The 22,096-nt window shown below is 39.6% G+C and overlaps 2 protein-coding genes across 3 annotated transcripts; one reads left to right on the forward strand and one right to left on the reverse strand.

Moving 5' to 3' along the window:
- The first annotated feature begins 730 nt into the window (after positions 1–730).
- gas2b (growth arrest-specific 2b) lies at positions 731–12,764 on the forward strand. The gene is made up of 8 exons (XM_063882553.1): positions 731–878; positions 4,265–4,512; positions 5,301–5,410; positions 5,600–5,741; positions 7,202–7,265; positions 7,526–8,078; positions 8,172–8,279; positions 12,363–12,764. Exons 2-8 carry the CDS (start codon positions 4,290–4,292, stop codon positions 12,564–12,566), a joined length of 1,404 nt encoding a protein of 467 aa, XP_063738623.1. The 5' UTR covers positions 731–878; positions 4,265–4,289; the 3' UTR covers positions 12,567–12,764.
- Positions 12,765–13,276: 512 nt separating this feature from the next.
- tmem276b (transmembrane protein 276b) lies at positions 13,277–22,096 on the reverse strand. 2 transcript variants are annotated; one of them, XM_063882554.1, is made up of 4 exons: positions 21,421–22,096; positions 18,921–19,064; positions 17,543–17,680; positions 13,277–17,299 (listed from the first exon to the last, which is right to left on the reverse strand). In XM_063882554.1, the coding sequence occupies exons 1-4, from the start codon at positions 21,815–21,817 to the stop codon at positions 17,052–17,054; spliced, it is 927 nt and encodes a 308-aa protein (XP_063738624.1). In that variant the 5' UTR covers positions 21,818–22,096; the 3' UTR covers positions 13,277–17,051. The 2 variants fall into 2 exon arrangements, with proteins under 2 accessions (XP_063738624.1, XP_063738626.1); XM_063882556.1 differs by having other exon boundaries at positions 13,279–17,299; positions 18,921–19,034.

Genomic DNA, 22,096 nt, shown 5'->3' on the forward strand with positions numbered 1-22,096 from the left:
GAATAACCTGGTCATTCAGTATATTCAGGTAGTCAGCTGACCTCTTTCTTTGGGCACATAACGTTGATGAACCTAGACCAGACCAACTGCAGCAACCCTAGATCATAGCACTGCCCCCACAGACTTGTGACCTTTTTTTTGGCCGGGCAGTGTATTACGCTTGCCAATATGTAATCACTTTATCCCAAATTTATATTTGAGAATTTACAGCAATGTCTGAAGCTCTGAAGAGCTGCTGGTTGAATGAGAACGTCCCTGGCAATACAGGTCAAAAACACATCAACAATGTTTTAATAATTACTCTCAGTGCTTGATAGCTAACATTCACTAGGTAGCTTCTAGACAGCTTTATGACAATAGATCTACTATGTTGTTTCACCAAGATTGGAAGACATATGGGGCCTAATGCTCTTTTGTTTTCTTCGAACACTTATAAAAAAGCACCCTCGTTGTTTATTTGACCAGACCAATGAACTTCAACTTGAGTCAAATATCATAGTTTATATACATTACCTTGGACAACTTTTTCTATATTAACCTTTTTTCACATTCAACCAACGTTACAAAGAAAACCCACCAAACCAACTGGTTGTGTTGATTTTTACCCTCCTACTCTAACGTGTCTCCTGGAGTCTACCTTGTAAACTGACACCTCAGTCTTGCAGCAGGCGTGTACAGAATGTGTGTTAAAAGTGACGGCAGCCTGCACCTTGTTACATTGTTGTCTGTACTCACATGTGCAGGACCTGGGGGCGATGCACATCTGGTTGAGGGTGATGTGTGTATGTGTGTGAGAGGAAAACTGCGGTGGAGAAGATTTGCAGGGGAAACTTTTATGAAAAAGCAAGTCTTTTGAAGAAACCGGCTGTTAGCATCCAGTAAGTACATCTAAGCTTTTTGTTATGAAGTTATGATTGTTGCACCTGTTGACGATTATGATGTTAATGAAGGAAAAAACACACAGTAGTGTCAATCAAATAATACAGATTTTTACACATCTCCTACAATTTCTTTTTAAAATGTAAAATTTAATTTAAACATTATTATTATGTATGACAGGAAGAACAGCAATTTCAGATTAAATATAATTAATTTACAATTGAATTTAAAGCACTGTAAATGTTTCCTTTTTTCTTTTTGTACTTTTCATATTTTCTATAATAAGCAGTTTACCATGCATTCGAAAAAAATGTGTTTGAAGGTGAGTTGTAAAAATGAGTTATCATCACTTTAGCGCACAGCATATACACACAGAAATGAATGCTCCAACATGTTCATGAGGACTGGCCTCAGTAGCAAAACAAGGAAATAAACTTGAGTCAGCCTCACTGAGTCAGAGCTCTCTCAATGAACAGACTGTTCAGAGGTGATCATTGTTTATTTCATTAACCTCACACTGAAACAATCAATCAAAAACAGCTTTTACTTTTTTAAATCTTGTGCCAAAATAGTATTTTATTGTGTTTTACTGAAGCTGGAGCACAGTAAGGCTCCAGTGTTCAGTGAGCGTCGGGTGGCAGACCTTACCATCCTGTGTTGATATGAAGTTTATTTAGTCTAGCAGCAGCTGAAGGAAAGCCACAGGGTGAAATGTTGAGAACACAGCTATAGCTGAAACCTATTCTACCCATTCAATACTCTTTATTCATTCACTAGTTTTAAATTACCTCTTTAAGCTGTTGTACTACAAAGTGACACCTGAGACCGCTGATGGAAAAGCTATACAGCTGCCAGCAGTGCCGTTGGACTGTTGGAAGTTATTAATGATATTTTATGAATAGTTTTTTCAACAGAGCGAGATATACTATTAGAGAGATACTGACGCTTTGAAGACAAAAGCATAATGCACCAGCCTGCAGGGCAATACATTAACATTGCTTTGACTGAAATACAGTACGTTTGCAGAAACCTGTTCCAGACTGAAGATATTATTCTTTCAGGGACAGATTTGCTTCTTTATTTTCTCATTAAACATTAAGGCCCTGCCAGTCATGTAAGAAAAACAAATTGTTGTTAACTAGTTGTGAAGTTAGTTGTTTACCAGACATGAGCTCTGATTTCATTCTTCTGAGAATGCTGAAGGCCACATGAAACGAAATCATAAATCGCTGTGTAATGTTACAGTGCATGTTCAGGTATTTAAGCCAATGCCTCAGCTCAGATCTGTCATTTTGCACACATTTTTGCACACTGGTTTGTAATTTAAGCTGTTTTTCCCCCAACAACTGGTTTTACAGTGAAGATGGTCGCTTTTAAAAAAACACAATTAAAGGCTGTGCAAAATGAATGAAGTGAAATAGCAACACTTATACATGGGTGTGTGTGTTTGTGTGTGTGTGCGTGTGTGTGTGTGTGTGTGTGTGTGTGTGTGTGTGTGTGTGTGTGTGTGTGTGTGTGTGGGTCCTGGTGTTTACAGACGTGGACCCTAAGTTTAGCTGGAGTATAAAGGCTTCTAGTGTCTGACAGCTAGGGCCTGCAGCTGACCTTTGCCTTCCCTTCCCTGCAGAGCCACCCTGTAGCAGAGGTGTGATTATTGCACCTGGATGTTTTGTTAGAGACAGGAGCTCTCATGCCCTGCTGGTCAACCTGTAAACCAGCCTCAAACTTGGCAGGCAGCCCTCTCTACATTATACTCTGTCCAACATCTGCATGTTTTGTTTACAAAGGAACCTTTTCACTATGTCCAGTCAAAACTGCGTATCTACAACATCCTTACATTAATCTCACACACCCTAAGGACATAATTCACTAACTGCCTGTAGGCTTATTTCCCCTGTTATCTTGAGCAAGGGATTTGTCTTCTGCTTTGCGTTGTTATAAGGCAACGATACAACAAACTACACTTGAACTTGTAATGACGTTATACAACATTGAGCTACAGGTACTTTGCTGCAAAACACAGGTGGTATATAACTAAACGAGCTCTGAAAGCCAGCTGTGATGCTGCCTGTCTAGGTCCCAAACATCTGCCCTCCAGATGTGCTTTTACTTGGCTGTTCTGCAAAAATAAAGTCTTTGTTAGAGATGAGACTTTCATTAGACTTACTAGCAGCTTAATTGATGGCAATGTGGCTTTGTACCTCAGTGGGTCTGTTTACTGGATGCTTTGCCATCAAATCTGTAATACAGACATTCGTGTTCCCCCACGGGAGGTATTGTTATAATTTAGGTGATTTACTCGCTTTCCTTTTAATCCAAAAAGGAAAAGAAATGGGGTTCTTACAATAGGATTCGTAAACAATATATTTGTTACTCATGTTAGCATTCTCCTCAAAGCCAAGCTTCAACACAATGAAAGATAAAATAGTTGCTGCCATAAAACTTTCTTGAAGTAAGATAAACCTCTGTGTATCCTTTTTCATTTTTGGCAAAGAAGAAGCCTGGATATTCATACAATAGATGTTTTTCTAAATCTGGTAAAATCTTTCAAACCTCAATCGCAGCCCATTGCAATGTTTCGGTCTGAATTACCGCTCTGTCTTCTGACTCTAACTTCAAAGTCGATCATCTGGCACAAACCAAGCCTCTGTCTCCACTGTATATATTACTCAGCAGACCCAGTGTCTCGCTGTATGTGTTGTTTTCTTAATTCCAGCTGATTAACAGCGAGTATTACTGGCAGTCGGAGCATGTCTCTGCATGGGGCTGAGCTTTATGATGGAGGTTGGTCTGGGAACAGGGCAAATGAGCCATATAGCTGAACCGGGAGACTGGCTCAGGGCTGTAGTTGAACATCTTATTAAACCTGCCATCAGTCAGTTTAATCCATGTGATTAATGACCCTGTGTGATATTGTGAGTGTATGGTGCATGGAAACCAGCGTATGCATTTTGCTTGTATTGTTGCTTTAGTGCGTGACAGCTCTGTGTATTTAGCTTAAAATAATCCATCATTTTTACTCTTGAAAACCATTATGCTTTGATTATTTATAGGATAGAAGCACATCTTTTAAGTCAATATTCCCTTTGGGTTGTTGTGTCATCAATCATAGCTCAACATGTCTGAAACAGAAAGAGGGATTTTGTCCTAAATTACTTTAGAAAATATCCACCTTATTTATTATGTCCACAATCCCCTACTCTTTTAGAAGAAATCACTTTACAGACAGTATGAAAAGGGGAATCATTACAGCCACTAACCTTTTTTTTAGAAACTCAGATAAACAGTCAATGCAGAGTTCAGCTCAGTCGATTTCAATTCTTGATTTGTAAACAAATCTTAAACTTAAACTCTCCGAATTGTGATCTTTAATTTGGTCCAATAGGGTCCCTCAAAGACCGACAGAAATCATGGACAGTGAAGTGGAAACATGCGACACCAGCCTCGACAGTCCTCTTAGCCCAATGCATCTGACTGGGCTGGGGATGAACTGTCTTCTTGGCCAAAAGTACCGGCACTCTGGGCCGGGCCTCACCAGTCCTCAGGAGTACAACCAGTGGCTACCTTGTCGCCACGACGCCAGCCTGCTGCCCATGAAAGAGGACCTGGCCCTCTGGCTCAACACTATCACCGGTGAGATAGTTTTCCTTCAGTGATCATCACGCCAAACTCAGGTTCACCACCCAGACTGGAGACACACAAGAAAGATTCCTGTTCAATAACTTAATCCTCCTTATTATCTACGGATGACAGTATGAGTAGGGAACTGAAGGCTTTTATTTTAAAGGCCATCTTAAAAAACAGTAAACACAGAGGAGAATACCTACTTATTATCCCAAACCCTTGAAATACCTCTCCATGGGGGTGTGACTGCAAGGTAAGGGATGTATCCTCCACTTTACTGCATTGTGAGAGACAATATACAGGTAGCACATGCCACAACCTGTTCGAAAGTGTCTGTAAAGTTAAAAGCCTCTGTCAGGATGAGTTTATGACCCATGCTACTACACAAAAGCTTGTGGGCCAAAGAGATATATAGATTCATATTCAGAAAAAGTGCTTTGGTTATGTACTTCATTTGGTACTTTGTTAATCCATTATTGAACATAAATGTAAATAGTAACAATATTGTCTGCCTCTTGATATCAAGAAGACCCTGCTAACTTAAAAAAAAAAATGTTTGTAAAGTACTTGAGCTATCATTATTTCTTATTGTCATGCATGTATTATGAAGTGTGCGTTAAATATTAACTTAACAACTCCTTTGAAAAGATTTAGATATTTGGATGTAAAATGAGTCTTGAGTAGTTACTGTATGAATCACTGTACATAATGCAGTGTGTGCGTGTGTATGTATATGTGTGTGTTTGTATGTGTGTGTGTGTGTGTGTGTGTGTGTGTGTGTGTGTGTGTATCCTCAGGTGAAGATCTCACAGCAGACAGTTTGATGGAGAGGTTAGATAACGGCGTTGTCCTCTGTCAGCTGGCACAGCTGCTCCAGGAGAAGATGATGTACAACAACAATGGCAAGGTGCTGCTACAACACAAAATGAACGCGCGCACACACACACACACACACACACACACACACACACACACACACACACACACACACACACACACACACACACACACACACACACACACACACACACACACACACAAAAACTTCTTAAATGCAAAACCATTTTTAATCAAACTTTGTTGAAAACAATTACAGTCTTTAATTAGAAGAGTGATCCACTGGCGAGCAGATGCAACTTCTGGGTCATTCTTCGCCAGAGACAACACTGCCAACTTCCTCTACTGGTGTCGAAAGATTGGCGTGGATGAGGCTTACCTATTTGAGTCAGAGGATTTGGGTGAGTTAAGACCAGAGATTACGCCAAACATTATGGATTTAATGGTGCTCTAAAGTGAATCATGTCATGCAATACTTAATTAATCTAAAATCCTTAGACTTTTAGTTTCATCTCACCGGGATAGAAGCAATAAAACAAGTGGAAAGGGCTGTTTCTAGGCATCTCAGTGTTTGTGTCTATCTACTGTGTTATTGTGTGAGAACTTCCTGTTCTTTATAAGTCTCCTTCAATCTTTCAATTCCTCCCTTAAGTCTATAGTGCTTATGTCTTAAGTACACATCTTGTAACTGTCATTTTTCACTGCTGACCCCCTTTCAGAATAAATGTAATTCACTTAGAATAACCTTTCTAATATGTCAAAAGATATTACAATACGGATTGTTCCATATTCATTCATTCATTTAAATTAGCTTGGACCAGTAATTCATTTTAAATGAAATAATTTGTGAGCATTTTTTAATTTCCGGATTAATTGGTATTATTGTTGAAAAGGTTATACTTCTAAAACTCAAATAACTAATTTCATCTACCTGTGATAGGGGCTGGGGCATTTTAAGTGTGATGATTGAACATTTCTATGCTTTCAGACTCCCTGCCTTTTTTTCTCTTACACTTTTGTATATATGATGCTTCATGTGAGGACATAAAACCCTTAAAATATGCTAACGTCGTTCTGTATTCAGACTCCTCTATATGCACTTCTTATTGGGCATGTCTACGCTGGGCAGCCAACGCGTGAGAATGATAATAAACAGGTAGATCCCCCCCCACCCCCTGCAGACATACTCAACTTCTGTACGTGACTAATTGAGTTCCCGCTAGAATAAACTTACAGTGATCTGACAGGCTTCAGTTTTCTGCCTCAATGATATGAAAGCAGAGATGATTACTCTTCTCTTCTCTTCTCTCATCTCTTTTTCTTGCTGCAGCCATGATGATGAGGGTAATGGTGGATTTCAAATACAGGTGAATGAATATACAATATAATTAAAGCGGTGGTGACAAAGTCTCAGCTCATGTCTTTTTTATTCTTTGTTTTGTTTGCTGTTGTTTTGTGTGTTGTGGACATATTAAACTGTACATAATTGTATGCATGCTCAACCAAATCTTCCTAACAAATTACTTAACTAGGAAGAAGGGCACCCTATTCAATATACAAACAGAAGAGAGTAGAGAGTAGGAGGCAGGAGAGGTTGACTTGTTTATGAAGCTCTCATGCCCTCATGCCCTCATGCCCTCAGCTGCACCTCCACAGGAATTCCTGCTCTGCTTCAAAGACAGTGATGCACAATAGAGACAGAATAACTCCTGCCCTCTCTGTTCAGACTGCGGCTCCGGTTTTCCTTTGACACGGACAAAAGTCTATCTCTGAAAACATCTTTTCTTTCAGATGAGTGACCTTTTTTAACTTCTACCCCTCCACCCTCTCTGTTTGTTTTTCCGGCCTGTGCTATTTGAAGTCCTCCACAAGCAGCCACGAGAGGTGTGTCTGTGCCTGATGGAGCTGGGACGGATTGCAGCCAGGTAACTGCCCTACCCGTGGTACAGATCCTGATAAAACAGTGAAAATTGAATCATACTGAGCAGGAAACTTTCCCAGCACAAAAAAATCGCAATACACCACATCATGATGTTAGATTCTTTGAGCTCACCGGTCTTTTTCTGTGCTGCATATTGACTTCAGGAGTTGTGGAAGAATTCTTGTATGGGAATCTCCTGTTGGTGTGGTTTAGTGCTGATTTGTCCTTACGATTGTTGATATATTTATTGAATCTCTCTCTTAGGTACGGTGTGGAGCCTCCTGGGCTGGTGAAGTTAGAGCGAGAGATAGAGCGGGAGGAGGCAGGGTGCTTATCTCCATCCTCCCCTCTGCCCCTGTCTTTTTTTCCTCCTGCATCATTGTATTCAACATCACAATCATCCCCACCCCCTGCTCCCTCTCCTCCACCTTCTCTTCCTCCACCTGCGCCCCTCACTCCCAGCACAACCTGTGTGTCTGAACCCATCGCCTGTGATCTTCCATCAGCCACAACAAACCCAGCAGCTTCATGTCAGTCCTCCCTCTCAGCCTCTGACCCTTGTACAACCACAGCCTCAACACAAACGCCTTTGTTCCCTTCATCCTGCACCACTCAAACATCTGCTTCAGCTCCTTTGTCAGCTCCCTCGCCGGGACAAACCCTGCTTTCTACTCCCAAAGTCTTCTTCACCACAATAAACAACCACTCTCCCAAAGCAACACCTCCCATCAACTCCCAACCTGCAGCTCCTCGTTCCTCCTCTAACAGATCGAAGAGCAGGAGGAGCACAGGCACCAACGACATTTTGGATGATATTGTACGTAAATTGTTTCCAGTGAAAGTAACCTTATTTGAGCTAACAGATGTTGAAGGTGTATACTTTTTCCTCTCTCCGTCTAATCTCTTCCAGGTGAAAAACATTATTGAGAATCCCCCCTGCAGCTGTCTAACCAGGTTCCTGGTTGAGAAGCAACCTAAAGGCTGCTACCGTGTTGGAGATAAAGTTCTGTATATAAGGGTGAGTAATTGTAATGCTTAGCCATTCCCTTAAGAATTGTGATATAGTTTATCAAATAGAATATGCTGCCCTGATAACATTTGAATCCACATGAGTTTTAATAATTAGTAGTATGCAGTATGAACATCTTTTCCATAGGACAGGTGTTATAGAATTATAACACAAGACTTTGATACCATACACAGCAGAAATGTAAACCCAATCCGATGGTTCGCCAAGTGAAGATGCGTCATAGAGGCTACAACACAAAATGAGATGTGGGTGCAAAGTCCCTCAGGTTATTAATCAACAGCTGAGTCAGTGACAAGTGCAGTGTCAGAGCCACTGATTAGCAATCTTTGGGATGGAGACGTCGGAGGCTTTCAGCCTCCCTGAGTCGTGCACCACCCTTGTGCATCTGTACAAAGGCTCGAGGAATGGCCTTCGGGGAGGCAGGGTTGCTTGGCAACCAATGGTCAGGATAATACAAGGCTGACAGGATTTTATTCAGTACATAGACCTTCAGCAAAGAATTTAAACCTGAAGAAAACACACTTCTCTTTCAGGATGCAAAAATATGGCCGTGGTGTGCAGATTTAATGGCACCCCACTCAGGTGTGGAGGGTTTTTTAAATAAGAGCAAGGTTTAATTTCATTCTCCAATCCTCCATCTATACAAATATATTACCAAAAGTAATAAAGTATATTTAGTATTTGCTACTTTAAGTCAATATTAATATTTGCTGTAAAACCAAACATTTTTATTTTAAATGACACACTATGACACAATGTATACATCTAGATTAAACAAAGTCCAACTGAGGTGTATCACAGCCTTGGTGGCTAATTGGTCATGAGTTGAAACCCATTTAATGGTTTGTTAACTCTATTGACCCAACACTTTCTTAACTGGTAATCAATGCTGTCAGCATCTGTTTGCTAACAACAGAGTGACAGCTCCATTTCTGACTGGCTGACAGACAACATATTTTGACTTCCTATTCAGGAAATTATGCCTTGTCTTTAGGTCCCACAACACCTGTTTTCCAAAGCAGTCAATCATGGGAGCATATGTTTAAAGATCATATCAAAGAAAGGCTCAAATAAGGGACAACTTAAGCATGGTAATATTAATAGAAGTATGTAAGGTTCAGGTCCTGCAGAATGCTAGAAAAAAACCAAATTGTCTCTTTTTCATATTTCAGTATCTCAGTTATTTGTTTTTCCACACTGTCTCAAATGTCGACCTCTTGTACTCACCTTCTCTATGCAGGTACAAGGTTTCTCGTAACTCTGGGTCCATCTGTCAGTTTTAAGGCATAATTAGTAGTTTGTACGGATTACTTGCACAGCTCTCTTCCCTTTTCTCAGACACACCTCAGCTGTGTGAATGCAGCGCTGCAGCCCATCGACCCTGACTCCATCCATTACCTTGAGCTGCCTACGTGTGCAAGGAAACACGCCATAAACCTCAATTACCATATACCCTGATAACCTCCGGCAGCTCCTACGAGAGCGTGCCATTCAATGTGTACAGACCTTTTTAAAGAGCAGATACTATTGATTACCGAGACAAAGTCATTAGTGAGGGGTTTAATCAGTAAGCTTGTTAATGACCGGCAGAGCATGACCGCCCTTCATCACGTGTAAACTCCCCCCCCTATTCCCTCTGGAGTCTATTCAATCCCGCTGGCCCTGGAGTGCTCCACCATTCTTTGGTGTTAAAAAAGATGATGGCTTTTCTTTCTTCTCCGCGCCCAATTAGGCTCTCCTTTGGCTTTGTAGCAGCGAGACTGTCTGATTGTGTGAATGGAAGAAAAAGACATTCAAACGACTCACATTATCATGATGCATCAATTCCTTGTTTATCATGCCGGAGATAAACTGAAAACCATCGTGTTTTGAAGACTGGAGGCGGAATCAGGACCAAAATCAGGAAATTGTTCGCTTTTTTTGGGATAATGTCCTTTATCATCTTCCTTCATTAAGCCTTCTTAAGTCAGACATTTACTCCATAGAACACCTAGTGTCTTCGTTCAGCGAGGCACCTTGACCGTTGACCTTACAATAGAGTGAGACTGCAATGAGGCATATTATGCAAGTTATTTCAAATTATCCTGAGGGGAACATGAATGTCTGTTCAATATTTCATGACATTTCACCCAAAACCACAAATGTGTACCTCATGTCCCAAAAAGCAACTTGCCTCACAAGGCTCACAACCTTTTTTTGCCTAACAGGAAAGAAAAGGTCCAAAAAACTTCAAAAACGAATCACTTTAACTTTCAGAGATATGAATGGTGTATACAAACTAATCAATGTCCTTTAAACACCCAGTAGCCCACACACAGTATGCAGTATTCAAAATATACCTTGTTTGCATACTGCAGCGGGAACAGATACTATAACACTATAGATAATAAATAAGAAACAATTTTGCAAGAATCAGAGCAGAAACTGAAATGATTAACCTTACTAGGCAACATTTTTAAAGGAACTAACTTCACTGATTAAACAGCATCTAGAGAAGTGGATGTGGCTAAAGCCTGCCTCCTACTGGCTGGTGTTTGAATGACTATTCCTCCATGGGTAAATTCATGCATCTTTCAGCAGAAAAGCAGAGATGGAATCAATGGAGCTGCCAGCAAGGACACAGGGGAATCCAGACGGTAGTTTATGGGCTGCAGACGTAGCACACTTTGTACGGAAACCCGACGGGGGAGGGGGGAGTTGTAGAGACAGAAATAAAAGGAGTCTGCCTGACAAAGAGGGCTTGTGTTGAATATCACAGTGCAGAAAGAAGCTTAGGCACTAGTTGTGATGTACAAAATACAGTTAAATGTAACTATATAAATATTCAAATCATCAAAAGACATTTAATATTGTAGCTTTATTGAATTGTGTAGCAGAGACCTGAGAACCAGGAAAAAAAAGCATACAATCAGGTGATAGAGGAATAATCAATTAGTTTGTGAAATAGTCAACATTTAAATAATCAAGCAACCTAATTTAACATTAAGGTACATCTCCAATTTATAAGTAAGTAGGTAGAAATAAAAAAGGTTTGTTTGTGAAAAGGAAATATTTACATTAAACTGACAGGTGGTGTAAAAAGCTGTATTCATTCATGGTTTATTTCTTAGAAGGCAGCTTTGGGTGGAGAGTGAATTTATAAGGATGAAGTCGGGATTACATTGCCTGCACGTCTGACAGGAAAGTGTTTTATTATAGATGTCAGACTTGACCTCATGCAACCTCAACATTTTAATCTGCAGGATGACAGCTGAGACGGAGCACGTCTGGGTTTCCTCTGTCGCTGCATGTGTCAGTGCTTGCACCATGGCTTTTTCATCCCACATGTGACACACAGCTCCCCATAAGCAGAGTAGATCTGCTTGTATTACCACATTGTTAATGGCTTCATAATGAAGGGTTTATTGGCGATAAGGCAGGAGGGGGTGGGCTGGTGCTGACAGGACAACGGATGGCTTTGCAAGGCCTCCTGGGAATGTTAATGTCTACTGGGAGTTGAGGGTGTGCGCTCAACTCATCTCAATTTCTCCTTTCATTTCTTTTACTCCAGGCTTTATATTGTGGCTGTAGTTGCCATGGCAGCGGTTGGTTTTCAGCTGTAGGGGAGGCTTTCTTTGAAGGATGTGTTGAATCAGATACAGCTGACCTTTCTGCTGAATGCTTACAGATAGACTTTACAGTTGCCATTTTAAAAATTCAAAACACTGTTTATCAGGTGGTTTGTGTTGCAGATCTGTGTGGGTGTGCCTTTGTGCGTCACTGCATGTGTGCGTATGTTCATATGTGGATTAGTCCTGCGTGTGTGCTCAGCTGGTGCCCTGAGGTGTTGTTTCATTTGCTTTAATGAGATTTTGACAAAGCTATCCGAGAGATCATTTGCCTTTCATAGCCTGAGCTACACAGGCTTGTAAATATTAGATTGGAGTGTGTGCGTGTGGAGAGGTGGGACTGCTTTTCATTTAATTGAGAATTCTATTCATAAACACATCCTAGAAGTAAATATATGCAAATACAATGTCAATGTCCCCAGCATTCCCTCCTTGACTGTGCTGTCTTGTGTCACCTTGGCAGATGCTGAATGAGCGCCATGTGATGGTACGTGTAGGCGGAGGCTGGGAGACCTTCATAAGTTACCTGCAGAAACATGACCCCTGCAGAGGACCGGTGGGCAGACCTGAGGTTAGAGTCTGCAGGGTCAAAGCCAAGCCCCCCAATTTGAACACCTCACCTGACAGCTACATGGTGGTGGGTGCCCATTACCGTAGCAAGAAGTAGACTCTCAAACTGCTCACTCTAGCTTCTGGCTGGGAACTTTTCACTTAGTCAAACAAAACGGTACATGGTCAATGATTTACCATATAGTTTTTCAACTCGAGTTTAAAAGAAAATGTTACGAGATGAAAATAAACGCTATATCATTGTTATCATTGTTATATCATTGACATATTGTTGAATAAAAGCAATCTAAAGAGATGTCTTAGGGCTGTGAGACAATTCTTCACTATTTTCTGACCTTTATAAGACTAATATGAAATAGAGAATATTTATCAATCATGAAACTAATTGTTAGTTGCAGAACTACAGGACTTTTTGAACAGTATCAATATCAGGATGTCTATATGAGTTAAATTATACATTTGTTCTGATGTAGTTCATAAAATATATGTTATGTTTTACTGTAGTTTATTTTTTATTACTTTTGTATTTTGTTCTTGCAGCAGTTTGAGTAGTAGTAGTAGATGAATAGTGACTTTTTCTTTCTATGTGGATTGGGTTGTTTGTGTATTTTACTGGATAAAACCTGTGTTGGTTTGTGTTAAAATACACTTGTTTCAAAAAGGATCTTTGGTGTTTGAAAGATGCTAATTCTTGTTTGTCCTAAATCACAGCTTATAACATTTATTTTAATTGTATGCATCATGGTTTGTCACAAATATAATATTTTCTAACAAATGATGGACATGTATATTTCTTGTCACTTTTACATTATGAGTGTGTAGCAGACATTGCATTACCTCAGGCTTAAAGAGGCAAAGACACAAACATCAAGTCCTCCCTCTAGATGGCACCATGTCCTAAGTGACAAAAGGCCAAGCCTCGCCTCCGTGTTTATCTGGAGGAGGGTGCTGTCATCCCTCGGACATTCATCTCTTAGGTGGACTGGAAATCGGTTTTCAGTCCCATGAACTACCTTATGCCCACTGACAGTACTGCACTAAACACATCGATGCCTCATCAGCACGATTTTGAGAGTCACATATTCAATGTTCAAAGATCAAAGGACGATTAGTGGGGAAGATTCACAAACAAGTGTACAACTTTGGAGAACTAAAACTGCAGAAAGCCAACAAAAAGTCACCACACTTTAGTAATTACATGTTTTATTTCAGTAAAATAAATTAATTAAAAATGGACACAAGTTTTATTATATTGAAAGAAACTAATGTAATGAGATCATGCAAGACTGTAATGTCTTTTTAGTCCCCACATAACATCTGTGGATTGAACCAGTATAAATGACTTGTAGAAAATAATAGCTGTGCTACTGAAACAAGTGCCACTCTGAACGGAGGCGTTTTCACAGGGCATCTCTCATCGCACAGAGTACATTTCTATGTTCCTCATGTAAAACAGGAAATTGTCACTTGAAAGGGATTTTACAACAATTTCAAATACATTTTTAGACTGTGTTCACCTCATTTGTTCTTTAAAGCACATCATTTTTTATGCTTTGTCAATCTTGCTACTGTGTGCTTCTGTTATTCTGTAATGTCACTCAATAAAATCATTTGCAATTTATTGTCTTGTAATACAGACATTTTTATGATGTTGTTTTACTTGAATAGTATCATTTTAGATATAGGGGTGTAAACATATGCTTGATTTTTTTTTCTTGTAATACTCTTCCTGCACACGTGCATTGGTGGCACCGTACTGGAAATGTCAGATTTCCAACTATAATACACAAAAAAGTTAGAGTAAGAGTTGTGTGCATTTGTGCTTTAGTCCTAACAACACATTATACTTGCACCATGTACTTACACATTACATGTTACTGCTAACAGTAATACTTATATTACTGCGCATCAGTTTGGGTGTGAACTTACAACTTTATAAAACCAAAACACCAAATAGCTTTGCATTCTGTGAGTCGCAGGATGCCAGAAAGTACACTGACTCAGTAGTTAGTGTCATGTCCATAAGTATAAATGTTATTATATTTATGGTTCTTCCTTGTTTCTGGCTTACATATTTTCACAATAAGAGCCTAGTCCAACTGACCCTAAACACACAACATGGTATGAGCCCAAACCCTTTGTAAAAGACACAACAGGGTGCTTATTACATGCTCTGATCATCCTTTGCACCTGTTTGTGAACTTGCAAACATATACTGTATAACTCCACCTGCTCAGACTTTAGGTGTACAGGCTTTTATGAGACCCAGCAAAGTGCAAAGATTCAACAAGACACTGTAGATACATTTTTCAATCATGCCTCAGCTAATTTCCTTGACTTCTGAAGAGTGGTAACCTCGTGAGGAGGTTAATGGTGATGGTGAAAGGACTGAACATCACACACAGTGTTATTAACACACATTTGAACACCTTTTTTTTCTAAGAAAGTTAATAGCTGATGGAATATCTCATGACTCCTCTTCAGCAGTTTATAAAAACATCATCACACATGGCTGTAATATTCTTGTTTACTTGTAGTGAGTTTTAAAACTTCAAAATTAATGAGTTCTAATGGCGGGGGGGGGAAATAATATTTTGCGAAACAGAAAACTGGCTGCTGTGAGTTATTATCATCCACAAGTGTCACCGGGAGAATTGTTTCTACCTTTCCATTTAACACATTTTTACCTGCTTCACTCTTTGGCCTCATCCATACTCCATACTATGAAGTGTACAATTTTGTAAGTTAGTATACAATAATTGGTGTGTTTTACTGATTTGTACGTATTACACACAATGTGTGCACCACACCTCAGCCCTGTTAATGAAAATGGCACTTCCAATTTTAAATAAAAAGTTTCATCAAGAATGTATAACTCTATGTTCTGCTTGTTAGTTTGTTGTTTTCTAAATGTTGTACATTAACACAACACTTGAAATCAAGTCATATCATTATAAACACTTAATTTCCCTGTGACAGCGTATCCCAATTAAGTGTTTGGAATGCAGGTTTCATTTACATCACTGCAGTCCTTTCTAAATGACTATTTGTGCTTTTTTCCACATGAGTTGGGAAGTATTTTTCATCCAACCTTTGACTCACAAAAGTAGGCATACTACATAAGACACACCATTTTGTATGCGAGTACACATTTAAATCTTAATGCTGAAGAAATGAAACAAGATTTGTTCCACACATCAATCAAACTGGGAGTTTTGATTGCCTGGTCAATCTTAAGCTCAAAATCAAACATTTCATGTTTCATTATGCCAATGTTTCTTCTTTTTTTATACAGCTCCTCCATTTCTACAGTAGTGACCCAGATGTTAGCCAATATATGAGGACACTTTGGCCCTCCAATGTGTGAGGCTATGACTGCAGATGAGGATTTGCAATGCAGCTTTTTTTTTTGTTCAATGAAGTTGCATTTCTTCCCCTCTAAAATCGCTAAACTTGCTTGTCTTACACATAAAGGCTGACCAAAACTGAGAGTAAATAATGGAGAAATTAAGAACTTCTTTTACAGTTTGGATTTTTGTTTTGCTCCATCAGCAAACAAATGGGTTGCGTCAGTCAGTTTGGTACAGCGAAATACTACTGAATCCAATAATGGATTAATCCTCGTACCAACACCCTGTAACTCTTTATGCCATCACCTCTAAACAAACAGAAACAACTTTTCTTATTCAAAATCTACTTTACACAAACAATGATCTGGATCTACATACAGATGCCTTTGTACATATAGACTCTTTAAAGAAGCATCAAATGATTTTCTTTTCAATGAAGGTTTACTTTAGTGTATTTTATGTAACTGACCAAGCTGTTAGATCCATTCTGTGCTCTGCAGAGGCTGCAGATACTCCGGGGCTCATGTTTGATATCAGTTAGTGTGCTACACCAAAAAAAAGCAATGGGCAGTCAACAGCAGATTTTTTTCTCATTACGAACAATAACACAGCGCACATCACTCGACTGAAAGAGGAATTCTGACAAGATGCTCAGGCTTGATGGGTTTTTTTTTCCTTATGGAGGATTTCTTCCATGATTCATCCAGAGAAATTCCGTATGTGTGGAAAAGCATGTGCTGGTGTGTGTGTGTGTGTGTGTGTGTGTGTGTGTGTGTGTGTGTGTGTGTGTGTGTGTGTGTGTGTGTGTGTGTGTTGCATGGGAGTGTTTGTGGCTTTATGTTTAAAGAGAGCACCATTTTTAAGACAAATATTCTTCAGAGAAAACAGTCACCTTTAGATTGCCATAAAGTCAGCATGTCATACAGCTGAACCAAAAAAAAGTCTTATTTGTGCTAAGAGAGCGGTGCTCCAGTCTTACGTTACTGTGGGTGTTAGTCTTGGTGTTCCTGGATGTCCCTCTGGGATTTTTAAGATTAGGTGTGTGAAGTTTGTCGTTAGTTTGCTCCTTCGATCATAACTCAGGCACACTGAACACTGAAAGGAGATGGTGATGTCGAGGGTGGTGTGAGATGGTGATCAGACAAAAAGGGTCTCAGAGTTAACATCAAGGTTGGAAGGGTGTGGTTTGTGCGTTTGGTGGGTCAGACGCTGCACGACGCTGCACGCCTCTGTCACACGGTTCCATTCTCCTGCCTCGGCTTGTGGGGTGTTGTGCGAGTGGGCGTGCTCAGGGAAGGTGCCAAGGTGCAGAGGAAGCCAGCCAGCAATGTGAGACCCAGACCACCCCAGGCACAAAACATGGACCAGCCATAGCCATGGCTAATGTCCTCAGGCAGGCCGTACATGTAGCGGGGGTAGCGGGATAACTCAAAGTTGATTCCTGCCACACATGTGCACAAGGAGATTATGCAGCATGTTCCTGTGTGAGCAGAAAAGACAAGCAGTGATTTAAAATGGTTTCAGTTTGAATACTAAATCCCTATATGTGCTGTACATCTTACTACAGGACAGGAATCAGGTTACTGTAGGTCATTGATCTACTACCTTGTGCTTGACCAAATATGCTCTCAGCTGTCAAAAAATGACAACAGAAGTGGAATAGAATTGGATTTTGTCTGCATATTTGTCTGTGTGGTTGTGTACATGTGTGATCTCACAGTACCTCCCATGAGAAAGAGTAGCCCAGCTACATATTGCATGAGGTCATGCTGCTGGCAGCATCCCAGCACTCCGATGATCCAGCCAAAGAGAATGATGGACACGGCCATTCCCACGAAGCCAGCCGTCATTCTTCTTAGATCTGCAGGCAGACAAAATGACACCACTGAACAGTGAAACTGAAGGCTCTTTTCTTATAACACATTTTGCATTGTGGTGAAACTAGAGTCTGTTGCCCACAAACTACAGAGCTGATGGAAAAGCATCCTTCACTCTGTCAATAATCCTCACACTGAAACTTTTATAACAAACTAAGTAATTTAAAAAGGAATATAATATAACTAAATTGGGGGATCCTTAAAAGACACTAGTATTACTTTAATTTGAGTGTTTAAGAATTAACTAAAAAAACAATGATTTTAACTCCTTATTTTATGGGTTTGTTCATTTCTATTTCTTATTTCCTTTGCACATTTTCAAAGGAAATAAGGAAATAGGAAACAGAAAGAAGAAAAAATAGAAGAAAAAATAAATCAAATGAAACCCTTGCAAATATTAATTCTGTAATCCTTATCTATGCTAAAATGTTTACTTATCAAAGGATACATTTCAGATTATTCCATATTTAACTGACCGACAGGTCACTAATTAAAAAAATGTCTAGATATATTCTTTAACAATTAGCTTGTGTTTAATGAATCAAAAGCCACTGTCTCTTTTCTCACTATAGCTACCAGTACTAGATAGCTTGACCTCAAAAAGAAAAACAATTAGGATACAGTTGTAATGGATAACAATTATATATACAGTTAGAAGTATAGAGAATAGTTTGCGTTTGCATTAATACTAATAATACAAAAAGAGAAAACAAAGAAAGAAAGAAGGGTATTTTCCAAATGTCTTTGAAATGTAAAAGAAAACAGTAAAAAAAAAGTAAAAAACAGTAAAAAGAAGTAAAAAAGACAGTAAAAAAAACAGTAAAAAAGACAGTAAAACTACTTTGATGTTATCTTAAATGTTGGCCTCTGGTAGAGCTGAGTTTGCAAACAATGTGATCAAGGAGGAAAATGTAGCATAAAATCATGCAGGGCCAAAAACCATGCCTTGAGGAACGCCAGATTCATTTGAGTCAACTGAGATTTGAGATTTGAGTCAACTCAAGCAAGATGATGACATTGGAAATGGTAATTAAATATGTTTTAAGTGATATCTATGTAATATACAATATTATATTCACTTGCATTTTTTACACTTAAAAAGTCATATACAGTAGGGGAACAAAAAAATATTGTGAATAACTACGAAAGATGGAAAGAACAGATAATCAGTGGCTAATTTAATTCCACCAACTCCATTAAGACAGACAAGACTTTGTGACTTACGGAGTGCATGCCACTCATCCTGTCGTATGGTCTTTGTGATGTTGATGGGTACATTTCGTGGTAGGATGGACGAAGAGTAGTGATACTTGACTGGGGTACATCTTTGAATTATTCCTGCCGGAAAGGAGATGGAGACAGCTATAACTGGAGCACAAATGCATTTAATACAAGTAGAGGGAGTTAACAAAGAACACAATTGAGTCAAAACCTCATTCAACTCACAGTAGAAAAGATTCATTTATAGTTACACCCTCACTGAGCTTTAATTAACTGAGATGGCCTTCTAACCTCGTGGAACCATAGTTGTTCTCATTTAAAGTGAATCAACTACAACTTTAAAGACTCAACTACCTCGATTCATAAATACATGTGTTGTTTTTACAACTGTAACCTAGCTAACTACATGTTGGATGAACTTTGAATGCCCTGCAAACTGACAGTAGACCTACACAGATGATTTCAATTATGTGTCTGATTAGTGTGGGAAGAAACAGACTGTGTTTGATCTTCCTGATACTGCCTGCTTTGTTGCTCCCTTTTGAGCAGGACAAAGAACAGGTTTATAGTTGTTATTGCTACATTGATTGAACACCTGTGTGGTTTTAAAAGGCCTAATAAAATGCCACTCAAAGATCAACACTCACTGAGACTCTAGACTCTGATATACAGATGTGGAGCATGTGTTTAAAACATTTAAGAGATCATTTAACGGTTTTTCAGTGCGTTTAAGTCAACACCAACAGAGTTATTCATTTTCCTGCTGTCCAAGGTCTGTACAATCATGCTTTGACAACATCAGACACATTTATACCTGTGCACCTTAAAAGTTCACAAGACAATAGTTTCTCAACTAATTTCATCACTTAAAGGCTATGTATGAATTGTTTGTTGAAATCTGATCTTGGTTAGGTGGATATCTTTTAAACAGATGAGTTTTGTTCTGTGACTGTACATTTATGATTGTGTTGAAGATGTCAAATCACTTTGATATGTGTTCCAGCTAATGCAATGTGTGCATGTATCTTCTATATATGATCATGAAAATGACAAAGAGAAGCTGAGAAAAAGAAAGCTACCTGTTTCACCTAACTTATACAATGATATGTTTTCTGAATTGATCAGTAATGAGCAGTTATAAATAATAAGTGTTATATGATATCATATTGCTCAGGTAATGACACCAATATTTATCCTAAACATTATTATTTAAAGGAACACAAATGATCACAAGAAAGTAAACTCATTAATATTGTCATCATTTGTTCACTGATTAGGTTACCTTTAACTGGGGCTATACACAATAAAATATTGTGGAAATGTGACCACAATCATTTGTGAGTAGTTTATCACCACCATGTTATCATGTACAAAGTGTGGACATAATATCAGGCACACATGTACAATTCATAACCAATACAGTAGAGACACATATAATATAATACTTTGTTAAGCTTGTAATATATACTGTATTTACACAAGTATGTGTGTGTGTAAGAGATCGTGAAATGTAACGTTTATACGGGTTTAAACTGCATGTAATCCTGTTCAATAACAGGCGAAGCACAACCTTTAAAATTTAAAACAGGATGAAATCAACACCTTTCTGAGAATGTCAAGAACAATATCAAGATACCAAACTTCAAAAAGGTTGCATTGGGTTAATGGGTATACTATAACGTCTATAGTCAACTAAACAAAAGATAGCTGTGTTGTCATCATGTACAATATACTGTATGTGAGATCAAATTAATGGTATGCTCATAACCAGGAACTTTTGACAGTACATCATGATCTTTGAAAAGCAGAACTATTAGTAGATCATGTAATTCAGAGCCCTTGGGTTGTTATTTTCTTTAATGTGATTTAAATAAATTGGACATTTTAATGATGAAACTTAAACAGAGAAAACAGTGACTGGTATGTTTTTAGGTGTCATTTGACAGCTGAAATCACAACAACAACTTGTGCCACCGGTGTTTCTGCACAGAATGGATTCCCTCTGTGTGTCTGCTCAGTTTTAGGATCTGTCTGGATAAGGTGTAGAATAAATGAGTGAGGCCTGGAATATGGCTGCTCATTGTTGTTCAATAATGAGGGCACTGCATTATGTTCTCTATGACGGGGATTAACACTCAAACTAAATGTATCAATGATTCAGTTTGTAAGAAATAAAAAAAGGGTAACATCAACCTTTAAAATATGTTGTTTGGTCTAGATGAAAAACGGCTTCAGAAAATAGAGGAGCAGCCATTAGAGAGAGACTCAGTAAAAGGGGGCTCACTCAGCACCATGGACAGCGAAATGTACCACTAAAGAATAACCTTAACAAAAACACATGCTCATCTCGTATTGTAATCTTCAAATATAAAACGCAGACAGATATTAATGAGAGAGGGGAGAGGGCCTCTGTACCATCCTGTTTGTGTCAGGCTAGGTGTGAGCTCATCGCTGAGCATCACGGCCTGCTGCACACAGGGAAAGCCAGACTGGTCGTGTTTACCTTTGTAAATAAGGTCCTCGGTCTCCAGGTCGAATCCCTCCCGGTGACACTTCCTCCAAAGCCCGGAGATGGTGGAGTTAAACTGCCGACTGCAGTGAGACTCCATGGCGGACGCCGCGGCCAGAAAGTGGCGCTTCCCCCGGATGAGAGCTCCAGCATCTGGGCCGTTACCTTTCCTCTCTAGGCTCTTAGGAGGCATCTGGAGGGGGAGGTTGTGGTTGGAAATGTAGATGTACCCCGGGTCGTTTCGCTTGTTGGCATAGTTTTTACACCTCTCTCGATGTCTCCGAGCATCAGTCTCGTACCAGTAATCGGTGCAAATGGCCATGGCGAGCAGCCCGAGCGCACAGAAAGCCAAGAAGAGCCCTGTGCCTGTTAATATTTTCATAGCGGCCATCTTCCCCGCTCGATGGAGAGCCCAAACAGTAGCAAGAAGGTTCCTCCGTGGCCGTGATGGTGGTGGTGGTGGTACCGCGTGAAATGAATCACGACGGCACTCACAGCCTCACGCAGTCCTGCACTAGGAGCATGATGGTGCAAGGCCAGCGTTGTCCGGACTGGATGCTGCGGTCTATTGTTGTGGTACCAGGCGGATGCAATGTTGTTCCCACCATCTGTTATGGTACAGGAGGAGAGGGGATGGATGGCGACCAACGCTGTGAAGAGGAGGAGGAGG

This window comes from Eleginops maclovinus, chromosome 4 (assembly GCF_036324505.1).
Source record: "Eleginops maclovinus isolate JMC-PN-2008 ecotype Puerto Natales chromosome 4, JC_Emac_rtc_rv5, whole genome shotgun sequence".
Classification (NCBI taxonomy): Eukaryota; Metazoa; Chordata; class Actinopteri; order Perciformes; family Eleginopidae; genus Eleginops; species Eleginops maclovinus.

Coding starts and splice junctions, on each gene's coding strand:
- gas2b (XM_063882553.1), top strand. CDS start 4,290: ATGGACAGTGAAGTGGAAACATGCGACACCAGCCTCGACAGTCCTCTT. Junction 5,411..5,599: donor TGTACAACAACAATGGCAAG/GTGCTGCTACAA, acceptor AAACAATTACAG/TCTTTAATTAGAAGAGTGAT. Junction 8,280..12,362: donor ATAAAGTTCTGTATATAAGG/GTGAGTAATTGT, acceptor TCACCTTGGCAG/ATGCTGAATGAGCGCCATGT.
- tmem276b (XM_063882554.1), bottom strand. CDS start 21,817: ATGGCCGCTATGAAAATATTAACAGGCACAGGGCTCTTCTTGGCTTTC. Junction 17,681..18,920: donor GGATGAGTGGCATGCACTCC/GTAAGTCACAAA, acceptor GTCTGCCTGCAG/ATCTAAGAAGAATGACGGCT. Junction 17,300..17,542: donor GCTACTCTTTCTCATGGGAG/GTACTGTGAGAT, acceptor CTGCTCACACAG/GAACATGCTGCATAATCTCC.